This window comes from Mirounga angustirostris, unplaced genomic scaffold, assembly GCF_029215605.1.
Source record: "Mirounga angustirostris isolate CCGP_5_RB_7025 unplaced genomic scaffold, mMirAng1.0.hap1 SCAF_1, whole genome shotgun sequence".
In the NCBI taxonomy this organism is placed as follows: domain Eukaryota; kingdom Metazoa; phylum Chordata; class Mammalia; order Carnivora; family Phocidae; genus Mirounga; species Mirounga angustirostris.
In genome coordinates this window covers 48354552-48370274 of record NW_026991709.1, presented here as the reverse complement: position 1 = coordinate 48370274, position 15723 = coordinate 48354552, and the positions used below count along the sequence as shown (strand labels likewise).

At 37.8% G+C, this 15723-nt stretch overlaps 1 protein-coding gene across 2 annotated transcripts in view; it reads right to left on the bottom strand.

The window, feature by feature from the left end:
• Window positions 1–1736: 1736 nt before the first annotated feature.
• Window positions 1737–15723, bottom strand: part of CEP97 (centrosomal protein 97) — a 43259-nt gene continuing 29272 nt past the window's right edge. The window contains exons 8-12 of one of the 2 annotated variants that reach the window (XM_064585597.1): window positions 12453–12617; window positions 11288–11421; window positions 8690–9464; window positions 5196–5271; window positions 1737–3767 (exon numbers count right to left, since the gene is read on the bottom strand). In XM_064585597.1, coding sequence (XP_064441667.1) covers window positions 3063–3767; window positions 5196–5271; window positions 8690–9464; window positions 11288–11421; window positions 12453–12617 — 1855 coding nt within the window. In that variant the 3' untranslated portion in view covers window positions 1737–3062. The remainder of the gene's footprint in view (window positions 3768–5195; window positions 5272–8689; window positions 9465–11287; window positions 11422–12452; window positions 12618–15723) is intronic. The other variant, XM_064585622.1, reaches the window with a different exon arrangement.

Genomic DNA, 15723 nt, shown 5'->3' with positions numbered 1-15723 from the left:
TAAATATTTTCCTAAAACATGCATATTATGAGGCCTTTAATAATTAAGCTTATGGAACCAAACTATATTGTGTTTAGATCAACTGTCATGATTGGACATTTCTGCACATCAAGAGAGTTAAAACTCTGACATCTGTTGTTCTGTAAAACTGAAGAAGATATATAAACAAACTCAGGATTTCACTAGAAAATTTCAGTTATCTCAGCAACCTGTTATACTTCTTGTCATTAAATAAATGATTCCAAGATGCAATCATTCTTTTAAATTTTTAATTTCTATGAGTTCTCTTTTAAAACCATTTTAATGACATCACATTTCTTGAAGAAAATTTACTCAGAGTTCTGAATGACTTAGTCATTTTCTACAAGCAATTCTGCTGCAAGTGGTAGAGTTCTAGCTCTGTCAGAAGTCTTTTTTCCTCTTTCAAAGAAAATGAACAATATGCAAAGATTTTCCTACTGACTCACTAAATGTAAAATTAATAGTGTATAATAATAAATTTTGGAATACAATAACTTTTAAGTTTTCACAGTTTATTACTACTAACTAGCTATAATATCAGGCAAGTCACTTAATTCTCTGTACCTTAGTTTCATCTTTAAAGCAAAGAGATTAGAGTAGATAATTGCTAAGATTCCTTCCAATTTTCACATGGTAGGATTCTGTGCTTCTGGAGGAATATCTCATTGATATATTGAATTTTCTATATATCAAGAAAACTGATATGAACTAAAATAGCACAGCTAAACTAATCCTCTAAGAAAAAACACAAAGATCATGTTAAAGCTCAACTTCCTAAACCTTACTAGACCCATTCTCTCTTTAGCCAGATCAATGAATAGCCCATGACATAACAATTACGTAAGTTATTTTAAATTACACTGTAAACCTATTAAAATATATTAAGTCTATGCCACAATTTTCCTGCATTCTAATTTACATTATTTTCATTCTATCTACATTCAAAATAATCTGTACAGTTTAAGGTAGGGAGCTACTTAATATTCTTGCACTTCAAAACACTAGTAAAGGTAAATCAAATGAAGAGCAGAATATTAACCATTAGCATAACCTGCCAATTTTAAAATAAAAGTACACTAATACTATTTATGGGCTAGAAAAACAAAGGTAAAAAAGGAAATCTTGCTGACAAATGCTAATGTTCAAATGAATTTAGCTGTGTTGTGCCATTTCTTAGAAAAAGAGGGAGAAGGTATCAGCAGAAACCTACTTAGGCAATACTGAAACATGACATTTTAGGAACTTTTATGAGAAATTAATGTACCATAAAGCAGCACTTTGGTATCAGTGCAGTGCAAGTTGGTTTTTCTCTAACTATGGGCAGCAAATGAGGCACTTAACTGTAAAATAGAAAAATAGGGTATATTTAAGAAGGAATTCAAAATCATTCATAAAAGATAATTAGCACTATTCAAAAAGTAAAAAATTCTATTTTTATTTAATGTGCATTCAACATTACACATGCTTCACTAGGGAAAATTTTGAATGTAAGACGGCTGTTTCATTTATAAGAGACAGAAAATATTTCCTTTTCAAGAGACTCTGGATTTCTGAGAATGAAATCCAAGTCTTCTCAACCTGAGGGCTACATATTTATAAACTGAGAAAAATACATCTTACCCATACTGGAGAAATGTTTCTAGCTATCAACAAAGTTATAACATGTGATCCCTGACTTTATTCTTGAAGGATTTTATATAACTTCGAAGAAAGGGATCTAGTGACTGTAACAGAAAAATGAACAGATATTTAGCACCTAAATTTAGAACACTTAAGTATTGCCACAGTTTTAAATAGTTGTATGTCCAAAGATCAGGGGAAATCAGATATATGTTGTTCAAGGATACTACAACATTCTCAAAGATTAATTTATCAAGCTTCCTTGATTTGCAAATGCATCCATCTATAACCTTCAACACAATATTATCATTTCTTCCTGAAGTTACAGATATGTATTCTTCTTAATAAGAAATAAGTGAGGTTTATTTTTTCTTAACCACCATTAAATTGTCTTCCAAATGTGGCACTTTTTCAGAGAGCTGGACAGAAAATAGTCCTTTTAAAAAGTCATATTCTACCACTAATATTATTTTAAATGTTCTTCACTGTGAAACAGAGGTCAAAAAATGAAGTAAATGGCCATGGACCTTCTGCTGAAATACATAAGCAAATATAATGCAGGGTCAGAGAAGAAGAACATATGTTAATTTCTGGCAAGGAAGTTGGCACATAAATGCTTATCTATAGGGTAAAAAAGCACTGAATGAAAAGATAATGTCTGCTGTGACATTATTCCAAGCAAATGGAGCCTAGCATCTGCTTTCTTCACATCTAAGAAAAATATTCTAGTCATGCCTCTTTAAGTAAGCTTGATTTTAATTCCAGATGAACACTGCTTCATATGTTAAAACTGACACATGACATTAACTAAAGTTTTCCATGAGACAATTATATTCATTTCCTCTGAAAAATCCTATAATCTTACCCTTTCTCCCTATTTGCTTATAAGAAGGCTTTTCTTAACTCGTAAGGGGGTGGTAAAGGCTTAAAAATATATGTTCTTATTCCAAGGAGGCTGGAAAATTTCTATAGTTCACAGTCTTTCATATTTGTCATTTACACTCACTTTAACAAGTCACATTCCTTACTTCATAATTAATTTCCTGATATACAGAAAAGTCTAACTTCTCTTATTTATATGTTTAAGGTAAACTCCTCTATTTTCTTGAAAGATATTCTAGTTTATTTTTGAAAGGAAATGAGTACATTAAAAAACAACACTGTTGATGCAATTCAGTTGTTAGGAAATAAAGTGCATATAGCTTTCAATATAAATATTGTTTGATAGATTACAGCGAATAGCTAATAAAATCAAAATGAAGATTCAGCCCAGTCTCTAAAATATTGAAAACAAGAGACAAGAATACAAAGTCTATATAAATAGTAACAAAAATGGGGGTGATATTCCCCTTCACCAAAAAAAAAAAAAAGGGCAACTGAAATTGTTAAGTAGATTTCTGCTTCCCAAGCAACCAGACATGCTACACAGTAATACCAACATGCAATACCTGAAATGTAGAATCGCAGTCTGACTGTTGCCCTTGAACATCAGCATTTAATTTACAATTTTCTGGTGCCTGGCTGATTTCATCTTGCAAAGTAGGAGATATGCCGTGAGTATCATCTACAGAAGCCCCATCAGACAAGGCATCTAACTTTTCAGGGGAAGGAGCTATGTGAAGCTTACTATCTCCTGTCCCTTCATCAAAATTTGTCCTCTCATCAGCATCTTCTAGCTGTTGCACTGAAGTTAAATACTGCTCAAGCAGACTATTATCCTGCTCATTGTTTAAGCTTTCCTTATTCCATTCACCGTGCTCATCGCTGACATCCCCTACATCTGACTCTTTGCCATATCTGACTGTGTCAATGGAATTCCCCATTATGGAACTTTCACTGCCTTCTGTGGAACTTTTTTCAAAATCCAAAGAATGCTGCAAACAGTGAACGTGGTCTGTTAGGGAAGAATGAAAACCTGAGTCTGGAAATTCTGGTAAGGATTTCTCTTGAGGAGCCTCATCAGGAGCAATGAGCCAATCAGAATTTTGATCAGAAGAGGACTCCTGACTTTGGGTGAATAATGGAGGTTTAGAGGGTACTAGAGTACTTGATATAGGAGGAACATCAGTATGCCAGGAACTTAGATGCTGATCCACCATCTGTTGCCAAGATTGCAGAGACCTTACCTGTAAACCAAAGGGTATAGTTTTATTATAAAATAAAAATCTTGCCTGCTTTACAATGTTCTTTGAGCTTTTTCCCCAATACTCATGAAGTTGGTAAATGGCAGATGGCAGAACTGGAGTTAGAAACAGCCTGACTCCCCTTACCCCTTCCATAGCACTCCCAGCCTAAACCAGGCTGGCACAAGTGGTAATGTCCTTGGTAACAAAAGGTCCTCACCAGGAGAGTCAGGATGGGCCAAAGCAACTCTTCTTGCTGCTACTGGAAAAACTATCAGAAGCACAACAGCCCGTGACTACAGGGTCAATAATGTACTCAACAGAAACAAATCTATTGAGTAAGACAGGTTAGAGCCCATTATAAGTAGATTCTCTAAAAATCTCACCGCAGATATCCATTTAGGATAGAGTTTTTAAATGTTACCTAACAATACAGCATATATAACTCTAAAATATCCAAAAATACCCTGAGTTCTTGATAATATGACCTTTACATTTTTAACATACAATCAAAATCTCAAAATTAAACAATTAAATCTGCAAGAAGAAAGCAATATATAGAATTTTTTAGTTTCTCTTTGACCACCCTCCCAGGTAATCACTGATAGCAGTTGGACAGTGTCCTTCCAGACCTTTTACTCTGTTTTCAAATATATATGGAGTTTTTAAAACCAAGCAGAACCTTAAGTTCTGAAACTTAATGTTTTTCACTGAACAATGTTATTCTGGAGAACTTTCCACATCAGTCTATACTGTTACCTTATTCGTTTTAACTCTTCCATAATGTTCCATGGTATTGTTATTCTATAATTTATTTAACCACTTCCCTAGTATTAGTAATTATAAAACCTTAGAAATCAATAACTATTTCTTAATTTTGTAGGTAAAATCCCATTATAGCAAAAACATTCCAAGAAATTATCATCATGAAATACCTGATGAGATAAAATAACAGTAAAACTGATTATCTGAACTGTCCCTGAAGTATGCTATTACAGGATCTAAACTCTCTCTCTCAAGAAGTCATGTGCACTTTTTAGGACATGCATATCATAGCCATCATGCATTATCTTAGTCACCTTTCATTCAAATATTCCCAAAAGGTAAAACAAGATAGATGGCTACAGAAAACTTTTAATTGAATATTTTCTACCTACTGGAAAGTTATGACAACATCCCTCAGTTTAGTCACTTTCATTCATCTTTATGGTTCTTTATCCTTCTGGTCAAAATTATGAAAATATTTTTCTTTAGATTAAATAAAATGTAACAAAGTTCACTGTCCTAATTCAGAGTTAGTGGCAAAGAACATAGACCATCCTTAACCTTGAGAAAATGTGCTTAATATGCCTGACTACTCTATGATTATCTCAATAAATCTAGAATTTTTCTTGGTTCACACATTAGGTAAATCAGCAAGAATGGGTTTACCTGGTTCCAAAGGAATCTGACAGCCTCTTCTTGTACGTATTTTTTAATACGTTCTTCATCTCTTTCTTTTCTTAATCTACAATAATTCAAAATTCATTACTGACACAAGGAAGGTGCTTTGACTGGCGCCTATTGTTACAACTAATAGACACTTGTACTGTAAAGAGATTAATAGTCTAATAACCACCCTTTCCACTTTTAGAATATCTAAGCTGAAACTTTAGTTTTAAACTATGACTCAATGTAGAAGCCAAATGGATGTGACTGAAATTCAGATTATATTGGTTCTACAAAGTATTGCCAATGATGAAAAATAAAATAAAATATTAAATGGCTCTTTATCTGGCCTTTATTTCCCAGCCAAAACACCAAAGGTACAAGAGTTGCAGAAAGGAGTAGTTGCTCAAAGGCTACAAAACAGCAGAGGATTAGGATCACAGCTTGACATGCCATCTTCTAAGAGACTAGTAGGACTAATCCCATCAAACTTCAGTCCCTATATGCCCGGGTCCTTGACATATTCCTTGCCATCATCAAAGGACCTCCTCCCCATCCATCACTTCCCCTTATTAATTAGAGTATTCACCTGGGCTTACTGCTGCCCTCTCCATACTTAGCCTGTCACCAACCTAAGGCTCCCTTAATTGTCTGTTATCTTCCAGAATATCACCACCATTTTGTTCTACCTCTAACCCAATTCCCAGCTTTCTCTAGCCCCCCCATGTTCTTCTCCTGTGCCATCTGGGACTCCAGAATTGTAATTGGCAAATCCCTTATCTTCTCAACCTCTTTTGTGACATTTTCCTTGACCAAATCAGACCTACTGCTGATGGCATTGTCGCCCTCTCAAGGGCTATTTTGGGACACCTGGCTGGCTCAGTTGGTAAAGCATGTGATCTTGATCTCAGGGTCAGGAGTTCAAGCCCCATTAGGGCATGGGGCCTATTGAAAAAAAAAAAAAGTGGAAGCTATTTTTTTTTCATTCATACATCAGTGTCAGAAGATAGCTTCTACTGTCAACAAATGTTCTTTTGCCCTCCTCCTTGAAGAACTCCTGCCATCCTGCTAAATTTCTCCAAACTTTTTCAAGTACTAGCCTCCCAGAATCTGCCTGCAATCACAGAAATCTCAGCACCAGTCTCTCTCCACTTCATTCCTATCATCATTTCTGGAGACCTCAGCATTCACATGGATGCTCTAACAGGAATCCACCCTATGTCATTCGTTCTCATAGTCTCACTCTAGACCCAGTCATTTTGATTACACCATTTTCAAAAATGTTTTCAAGCACCCACACAAACCACTACCTCCTATCCTCCCAGTTCACTTGCTCTCGCATCCCCCCTGCAACAATCTAGACATCCCAATCTTCATCCAGACCTCCAAACTAACGATCCCCGCCTCCTCCTGTCTCCCTTACCTTCTTTAAATTCCAAGATCTACCATTATAATCATCCCTTCCCAAATATCTTTGGCTCTTTTGCCCTTCCCTCTCTCCCCTACCATATTCGCCTGGAAAAAAACCATTTCTAGCGGAACCAAATAAACCATGCCCAAATCATAAGAGAACAGCTGAAAGTTGCTGATGAAACTCATACAACCTGACCTATTGTTTTGCATTTTAAGTTTTTCCTCATGCAGTCTAATAATCCTCCATTTTCCTTTTAAGTTCACTTTTAAGATGAATACCTCACACCTCTCTTCTTAAACCTTCTACACCCTTACCCCCTCCTCATTTTCAAATGTTGACCATGTTTTCTTCTGTATCATTGAAAAAGGAGAAGCATTCATCAGACAGAACTTCTGATCCCTCCCCATCAAACCTACCACCTCACCTGCTTCTGCTCCTGCTCCTACCTCAGGCCACTCCCTCTCCTTGTGCACTGGATCCCTTCTTTCACTTTCTCAAGAACTTCAACCTTGCATCTCTCCTTTCTTTCCACTGCACCATCAGATTTTCCCTCTTTACTGAATCATTCTATCAACACATAAACATGCTCTATATCTCCCATCTTTAAAAAAGAATTTTCCTTAACTCCAGGTTCTCCTCCAGCAACATACCACAAAAGAGGTCCCCCCAAAAGAACTGGCTACACTCACTCTTCACCTCTCATTCACTATTCAACCCATTCCAAACTGCCTGATTCCACTACCTACTGAAGCTGCTCTTAGGAAATTCACTGGGCAGGAAAGGGTTAACACAGTAGGCTTGGGGTGTTCAAACTCCATACATTCCAAAGAAAGGACTGGCTTTGACTGATGAGGACATAATCCTTGGACTATCCTGCTTGGTAAGAGTATCTGTGTATACATGGGGCTCGGGGCCAAACCAGATAGTTTATGCTAACAATGTGCTTTCAGGTGAATACTTGTTTTGTTCACCTAATACAGACACGGTATCAGTCTGACCTTGGGTAGGAGCTAAGGTCTAAGTAGTTAAGGTCAGTCATACAGGCACTCAATGCCTACAAGATTGACACCCAATAAAAACCCTGTAGTCAGGGCTTCAGTGAACTTTCCTGGTTGGCAATACTTCATATGTGTTGTCACACATTACTGCCAAGAGATTCAAGCCCTACCTATACAACTCCACTGGAAGAAGACAACTAGAAGTTCGTGCCTGCTCTCCTGGACTCTGCCCTAGGCACCTTTTTTCTTTGCTGACTTTAGTCTGTATCCTTTCACTTGAATACACCATAATCATGAACAGAATAGCTTCCCTGAGTTTTGTGAGTCCGTTTCGCAAATCATCAAATCTGAGAATAGTCCCAGGATCCCCCAGTATAGTCACCAATAACCTCCAGCTTCTAAATTAAACATATAATCCTGTCCTCCCGACGTCACCTCTCTTCTCTCCTAAGACATTTCCTTATCGAAGTTGAGACACACACCCCATCTTCCTATCACACTGGCTGTCCCTTCCCAGTCTCTTTTACTGCCTCCTCCCCTTCCACTTGATAATATTAATAAATGTTGCTAGTTGCAATACTAATACTCAAAATAAATTTATGAACTCCTAATTTTCCTGGCTGGCAGTCAGTAAAACGTCAGCCACAGAAGTGAGGAATAATTCCTACCATTGCCCCAGAATTTTAGCCCCTTTTAAGCCCCCACTCCTTTCTTTAATTCTGTTACCTACTGGGTTCCATGTAGACTTTCTCATCTTCTCATTTCTATGCTTATTCAGTTTTTCTACATTTTCTGTACCTTTTTATGTCTAAGTTTACAAACATCTATAAGACAAGCAATTATTCACCATTTACTGCTGTACTGCATCAATGTACCAATTGCCATGCTAGCGGTGGAAATGCATATGGCAGTTCCTGCCCTCAAGATGCTTTCAGTATGTTATAGGAGACAAAGAAACCGAGAGTGGCAACAGCATATGAAGTGTCCTGACCATAACAGCAATGGTTCAGTGTTCTGAATCAACTCGAAGACTCTGACACTCCCAAATCAACAAAACAGCACCTAAACAAGGATTTTTTACCTACCTCCTTATTTCATCAGTTAAGCAAACAATGTGTTCCTGCATTCTGCGCAGTCGAATTTCATGACGCACATCTTTAGCTTGGGGGTTGTAGTTCCTGGCATAAAAGCCCCGCCAATAGGCCTGAAGTTTGGTGGCTGCTTCATTCAATTTCTGAAGGGCAACTTTATCTTGTCCCAGAGCAACAGATCTCTGGGTTAAAATCCCACAGGGAAGTTTCTCCGAAGCTGACTGAGACATGGTTTCTTCACTGTCTGGCTGTGTATGGAAGACACTGTGTCCAACTGACTCAGGAAAAGATGTAAGACTATGGGTGTCATCCTTCAAGACAGCACTAGTTACTGTTGGCTCCAGACAAGGTAATAGCCCATCTTTCTCATTTACCTCTGTACTGATGACACTTTCCTTCATTTGAACGGAATTCTCATTTGCAGTCCAAAAAGCCTTTTCATCTTCCTTATTAAAGTCCTGGTTTTCCAGCCCTTTCACAGATTCATCTGCAAGACCATAATCTTCTAGGCCCAGGTTAATGCCTTGTAGCCTCAGCTCAACTGTAGGTGACACTGGAGAGAGTCCTGATGTAACTGGCATAAAAGTAGACTCTGAAGAGAGAAGACTACAGTTTAACTTGTCCTCATCTGTTTGTATGTCTTCCAAGTGCAGGTCATTTCGAGAATATCTTGTAGTGTGTACAGAGGCTGGAAAGTTACTCTTAATAGCATATAATTGATCACCATTACTGTTAATCCCAACCCAAGAATTGACTTGGATGACGGGTTCTAGAAGAATCAACAAAGTATCATTGAAACCACTAAATATTTAAAAAGGTTTTTAGTTGTATCTTTGTAATGAAATCTAACCCCTGAAATATAGTAAAATGCACTAAAATGCTTTGGTGATGTCCTCCAATATGCCTAAAACATCACACCAAAGACTTTTAAGAAAATAAATTCTTATATTAATCATTAGCATAATCAAAGATCAGGTCAATACAAAAGGTAGCAACTCTGAATATATTTTAAAAATTAGAAATAAAGCACAGTGAAGGAAACAATCAACAAAATGGAAAGGCAACCTACGGAATAGGAGAAGATATTTGCAAATGACATATCCGATAAAGGGTTAGCATCCAAAATATTTAAAGAATTGATACAACTCAACACACCAAAAATAAATAATCCAATCAAAAATTAGAAGACATGAACAGACATTTCTCCAAAGATATACAAACGGCCAACAGACACATGAAAAGATACTCAACATCACTCATCATCAGGGAAATGCAAATCAAAACTACAATGAGATTATCACCTCACAACTGTCATAATGGCTAAAATCAAAAACACAAGAAACAACAACTGATGGCAATGATGTAGAGAAAAAGGAACCTTTGTGCACTGTTGGTGGGAACATAAACTGGTGCAGCCATTGTGGAAAACAGGATGGAGGTTCCTCAAAAAGTTAAAAATAGAATTACCAGATGATCCAGTTATCGCACTACTGGGTATTTATCCCAAAAATACAAAAACACTAATTCAAAGGGATACATGCACCCCTCTGTTCACTGCAGCATTATTTACAATCGCCAAATTATGGAAGCAGCCCAGGTGTCCATCGATAGATAAATGGATAAAGAAGATGTGAGATATTTATACACACACACACACACACACACGATGGATTAATATTCAGCCATTATAAGGAATGAAATCTTGCCATTTGCAACAACATGGATGGATCTAGAGAGTATACCGCTAAGTGAAATAAGTCATTCAGAGAAAGACAAGAACCATATACCACTCATATGTGGAATTTAAGAAACAAAACAGATGAGCAAAGGAAAAAAGAGAAAGAGACAAACCAAGAAACAGACTCTTAACTATAGAGAACAAACTGATGGTTACCAGAGGAGAGGTGGATGGAGGGATGGGTGAAATAGGTGATGAGATTAAGGAGGGCACTTATCAAGATGAGCACTGATTAATGTATGGAATTGTTTAATCACTATACTGTATATCCAAAACTAATATAACATTGTGTATTAACTATACCAGAATTAAAATAAAAAACTTTAAAAAATTACCAGTGACAAAAATAATAAATAAAAATTAACACTGGCTGGAAGCAATCTCATTCTTGATCTCCTAAACCACTTTTCTTTTGACTGTTGTGATTCAGTGACCCCTCACACTTGGCTTTCTATGATGTGTGCATTTGCCTCACCTCTTTATGATGTTTTAATCACTTTTGTATCTCCCTAGCTGCTCAATAAATATTTTAATGAATCAAAAAAAAAAAAATTAACACTGGGCAACCCTCTTGGGTGCCTTCCCTCCTCGGGAGCTTTATACTATCACTTCACTATCACTCAATAAACCTTGCTTTGCTGCTCACCAAAAAAATAAATTAAAATTAAAATTAACACTTTAAAATACAGTAATTTTACATTTATGTCTGTATATATACATATATAAAATATAAGACCTAAATGTTCACTTAACAAACCAAAAATTATGAAAATATGTACTTTTTCCTCCTTTATGGTACCCAACAGATGGAACAACTTGGGAGAAAACGGATCAGAGATCAATTAATTTCATACCGCTTTCCTGGACTATCTGGCCATCTTGAACAGGGCTTGAATGCTCAGGTATAAGGGGTGCTCTTGTTTCAGTAGGAGCAAGAGGAGCTAGCTCTTCACTTTGGCTTTGGTTCATCAACTGTCTCTGATGAAACCTAAAAATCAATAACATCTGATGGGATTTAACACAAACCACAAAAAGAAAGTTTTCTGCTTCTTACATAATACTGTCAAAAAGGTAGAAATTTACAAGTTTTCAAAGTAGAGCTCTTTCATCACTACCAAATTATAAAGTCAATCAGTGCTCATCTTGAAAGCACTGGATTGAAAGGTTAAGAAACTTATTTTTAAGGGGTGCCTGGGTGGCTCAGTCGTTAAGCATCTGCCTTCGGCTCAGGTCATGATCCCGGGGTCCTGGGATCGAGCCCCGGATCGGGCTCCCTGCTCAGCGGAGAGCGTGCTTCTCCCACTCCCCCTGCTTGTGTTCTCTCTCTCTCTCTCTCTCTCTCTCTCTGTCAAATAAATAAATAAAATCTTTAAATAAAAGAAACTTATTTTTAGGGCGCCTGGGTGGCTCAGTTGGTTAAGCGACTGCCTTCGGCTCAGGTCACGATCCTGGAGTCCCGGGCTTGAGTCCCGCATCAGGCTCCCTGCTCAGCAGGGAGTCTGCTTCTCCCTCTGACCCTCCTCCCTCTCATGCTCTCTGTCTCTCATTCTCTCTCTCGCAAATAAATAAAATCTTAAAAAAAAAAAACAAAAAACTTATTTTTAAATCACAATCCCACAGACACCCTTATAGGCACACACATGCACAAACACTCAAAGGCAGGCTCTCTGATAAAAGAAGTGACTAGTACATCCTTCTAGCTTCATTCTTTAATGTTAGTATTAAAGAACCCATATGAAACACCTACATTAAAAGTATAAATTTTTTTTTTTTTTAAATCCCGGTCCCCCATACTGCTCGGCTCTCCCCACTCAGGAAATGATGAACAATGCAGCTGCTGTAGAGCAAGCTTGACAGTACTGCATGGTTTAGTTCCCCTGCAGGACTGCTGCAGTAACAAGGGGCCCAAGTGCCCAGAAACATGGGTCACAGCACTTGCCCCAGTCCTACGACCCATGCAGGAAAGACCCAGGTATTTCCACTTGTGAATTATCAGCTGCTACAAATAAAGGGGCTTACCTCTGTTTGCTCAGAATCTTCTCTAGTTTGGCATCCTCTGCAGTCTGAAGACCCAGTGTGGAAGTGAGAGGACAGACTGTAGCCAGATACTGCACAAGCTGGATATGCTGGCCTGGCCGATATGCTCTCCCCTTGCCTTGACTATAGAGCCATTCAGCTTTCAAACTGGAATTAGGGAACATACAGTAGAGGATATGACACCAGCATAGACAAGATACATTTTGAAGCAACAATGATCTTCCTTAATTTACAGCATCACTGGATGATTTTCATAAATTCAGTTATAAGTTCTTTTTTTTTTAATCTTTCCTTCTGGGGGCACCTGGGTGGTTCAGTCGTTAAGTGTCTGCCTTTGACTCAGGTTATGATCTCAGGGTCCTGGGATCGAGCCCCACATCGGGCTCCCTGCTCGGCGGGAAGCCTGCTTCTCCCTCTCCCACTCTCCCTGCTTGTGTTCCCTCTCTCGCTGTGTCTCAGTCAAATAAATAAATAAAATCTTTTAAAAAAATAAAAACTTCAGTAGAGGGGCGCCTGGGTGGCTCAGTCAGTTAAGCGTCTGCCTTTGGTTCAGATCATGATCCCAGGGTCCTGGGATCCAGCCCCACATCGGGCTCCCTGCTCGGCGGGAAGCATGCTTCTCCCTCTCCCACTCCCCCTGCTTGTGTTCCCTCTATCACTGTGTCTCAGTCAAATAAATAAATAAAATATTAAAAAAAAAAATCTTTCCTTCTGATTCACTCCCTTTACTCTTCTAATGTTTTAAACCTTTGTTTTTGCTTAGGGGTACTTCCACAGAGTTGCACTCATCGTTCCAAATATCTTTAAATTATTTTCAAAGAAGCAATAAGTATTTCCTCTATTCACTATCAAAATAAAGTACCTAAATACATCAGTTACATTTTAATCCATTAATTCATAATGACAGTTAAAAAAAAGCTAATTGGTCACAGCTGGAGGATGCTAGTGAACCACCAACTCATTATTTTTAAAAACTGATAAATAAAGGGCAAGAATTCAATATTATTAATTCTGTCTTTCCTATACAAACTAAACATGAGGGGCCAAATAGTTACTTTATAGAAGTATTCCAGCTAATAAAATGAATGAATTAAAATCTCACCATTTTGAAGCTCTTAGTGAAAATGAATTAATGGTTTTAGGCATTGATCATTAATAGCTACTAATAACATGAAGGACAACCAAACACTATGTGTCTCCTTGTGTGTGTGTGCTTGACAGAACCCAAAAAGTAGTCCACTCCACTAAAAAGCCTAAGTCTGATGAAACCTCTACATCCTCTTACCAATATACAGGAAATATAAGAAAGCAAGCCTAAATCTGATGAAACCTCCACATCCTCCTACCAATTCACAGGAAATATAAGATAGGACACAGGAATTTAATCAGCAAAATAAGCACAGTGGGAAACTCTACAGGACACATAATCTGATTTTTTAATTTTATTTTATTTATTTATTTGACAGAGACAGACACAGCGAGAAAGGGAACACAAGCAGGGGGAATGTGAGAGGGAGAAGCAGACTTCCCACAGAGCAGGGAGCCTAACGTGGGGCTCAATCCCAGGATCTTGTGATCATGACCTGAGCCGAAGGCAGACGCTTACCGACTGAGCCACCCAGGCACCCCCACATAATCTGATTTTTTTCAACTACAACCAAAAAGAGAGAAAAGAAAGCAAAGAAAATAAAAGAGAAGAAACCTATAAATTAAAAGAGATTTAAAAGCATCATCTTGGACATCTAGCCAAGCTCTGTGTGATCTCACCACAAGCTCATGAGAACCACCCAATATGCATAGCCAGCCCATAGAGCATTCAATAATAACAAATTAATGTTGTAAGTCACTAAAAAAGCAAGAAAGAAATTTAAAAGATGTATCAACCAAACACAGTGGAAGGTCTTATTTGGATCCTGTTTCCAAAAAAAACATTTAAAAACTGCATTTATGAGGGCTATTAGAAATGTAAGCACTGAACTAATACCTGATGTTACTAAGGAATTGTGAAATTTTTTGAGATATGATAATAGTATTGTAGTTATTTCATTAAGAGCCTTTATCTTTGGGCGCCTGGGTGGCTCAGTCGTTAAGTGTCTGCCTTTGGCTCAGGTCATGATCCCAGAGTCCTGGGATCGAGCCCCGCATCGGGCTCCCTGCTCGGCGGGAAGCCTGCTTCTCCCTCTCCCACTCCCCCTGCTTGTGTTTCTACTCTCGCTATCTCTCTCTAATAAATAAATAAAATCTTTAAAAAAAAAAAAAAAGAGCCTTTATCTTTTAGAGATATATGCTGAAATATTCACAGTTGAAATTACATGTACTGTGAGATTTGCTTGAAAATAATATAGAATAGAGAGTGGATGAAGGCACAGACAACTAGGTTGGCCATGAGCTGTAAACTGTTGCAGTTGGATGATAGATTCATGGGAGGTCATTACACTACTGTTTACTTTTACATATATGTTTCGATTTTTTTAAATTAACATGCCATTGCCTCAGTTTCACCATACTTAAATCTACCCCTCAACTTGAAGTTGAGGTTGGATCATTTTGCAAATAGTTCGAAAATCACTTTCAATCCACAACCATTTACTTGGACCGTGATATTAAGGTATCCACATCATACAAACTACAGTCCAAAATTGTCAAGCCACCCGAGTTCTATTATAGACTGAAAGAAAACTGGCCCTTTGATAACTCATTAAATCATGCAAAAGAGTCACGGTGCAAATAAAATAAGATTAATTTTCTGTGATTTGCCAGTATCACAAGAAAGGAAAAACTGTTTTCTAATAATGAGATACAAGGTATGCCTAACTGATTAACTGAAGTCTCAGAATCCCAATCTTAGTCTAAAGATAAAAATTTTATTCTAGGGACGCCTGGGTGACTCAGTCAGTTAAGTGTCTGCCTTCAGCTCAGGTCATGATCCCAGGGTCCTGGGATGGAGCCCGTCATCGGGCTCCCTGCTCAGCAGGGAGTCCGCTTCTCCCTCTCTCACTGCCTGCCGCTCCCCCTGCTTATGCACTCTCTCTCTGACAAATAAATAAAATCTTTAAAAAAAATTTTATTCTACCTAATAAAAATAATTTAAGTATTTCTTCCAAGAATGAGTCTGTGTATTAAATAAAGATCAGGGTGCCTGGGTGGCTCAGTTCAGTTAAGCATCTGACTCTTGATTTCAGCTCAGGTCATGATCTCAGGGTCGTGGGATCAGGCCCTGTGTTGGGCTCCACACTGGGCATGGAGCCTGCTT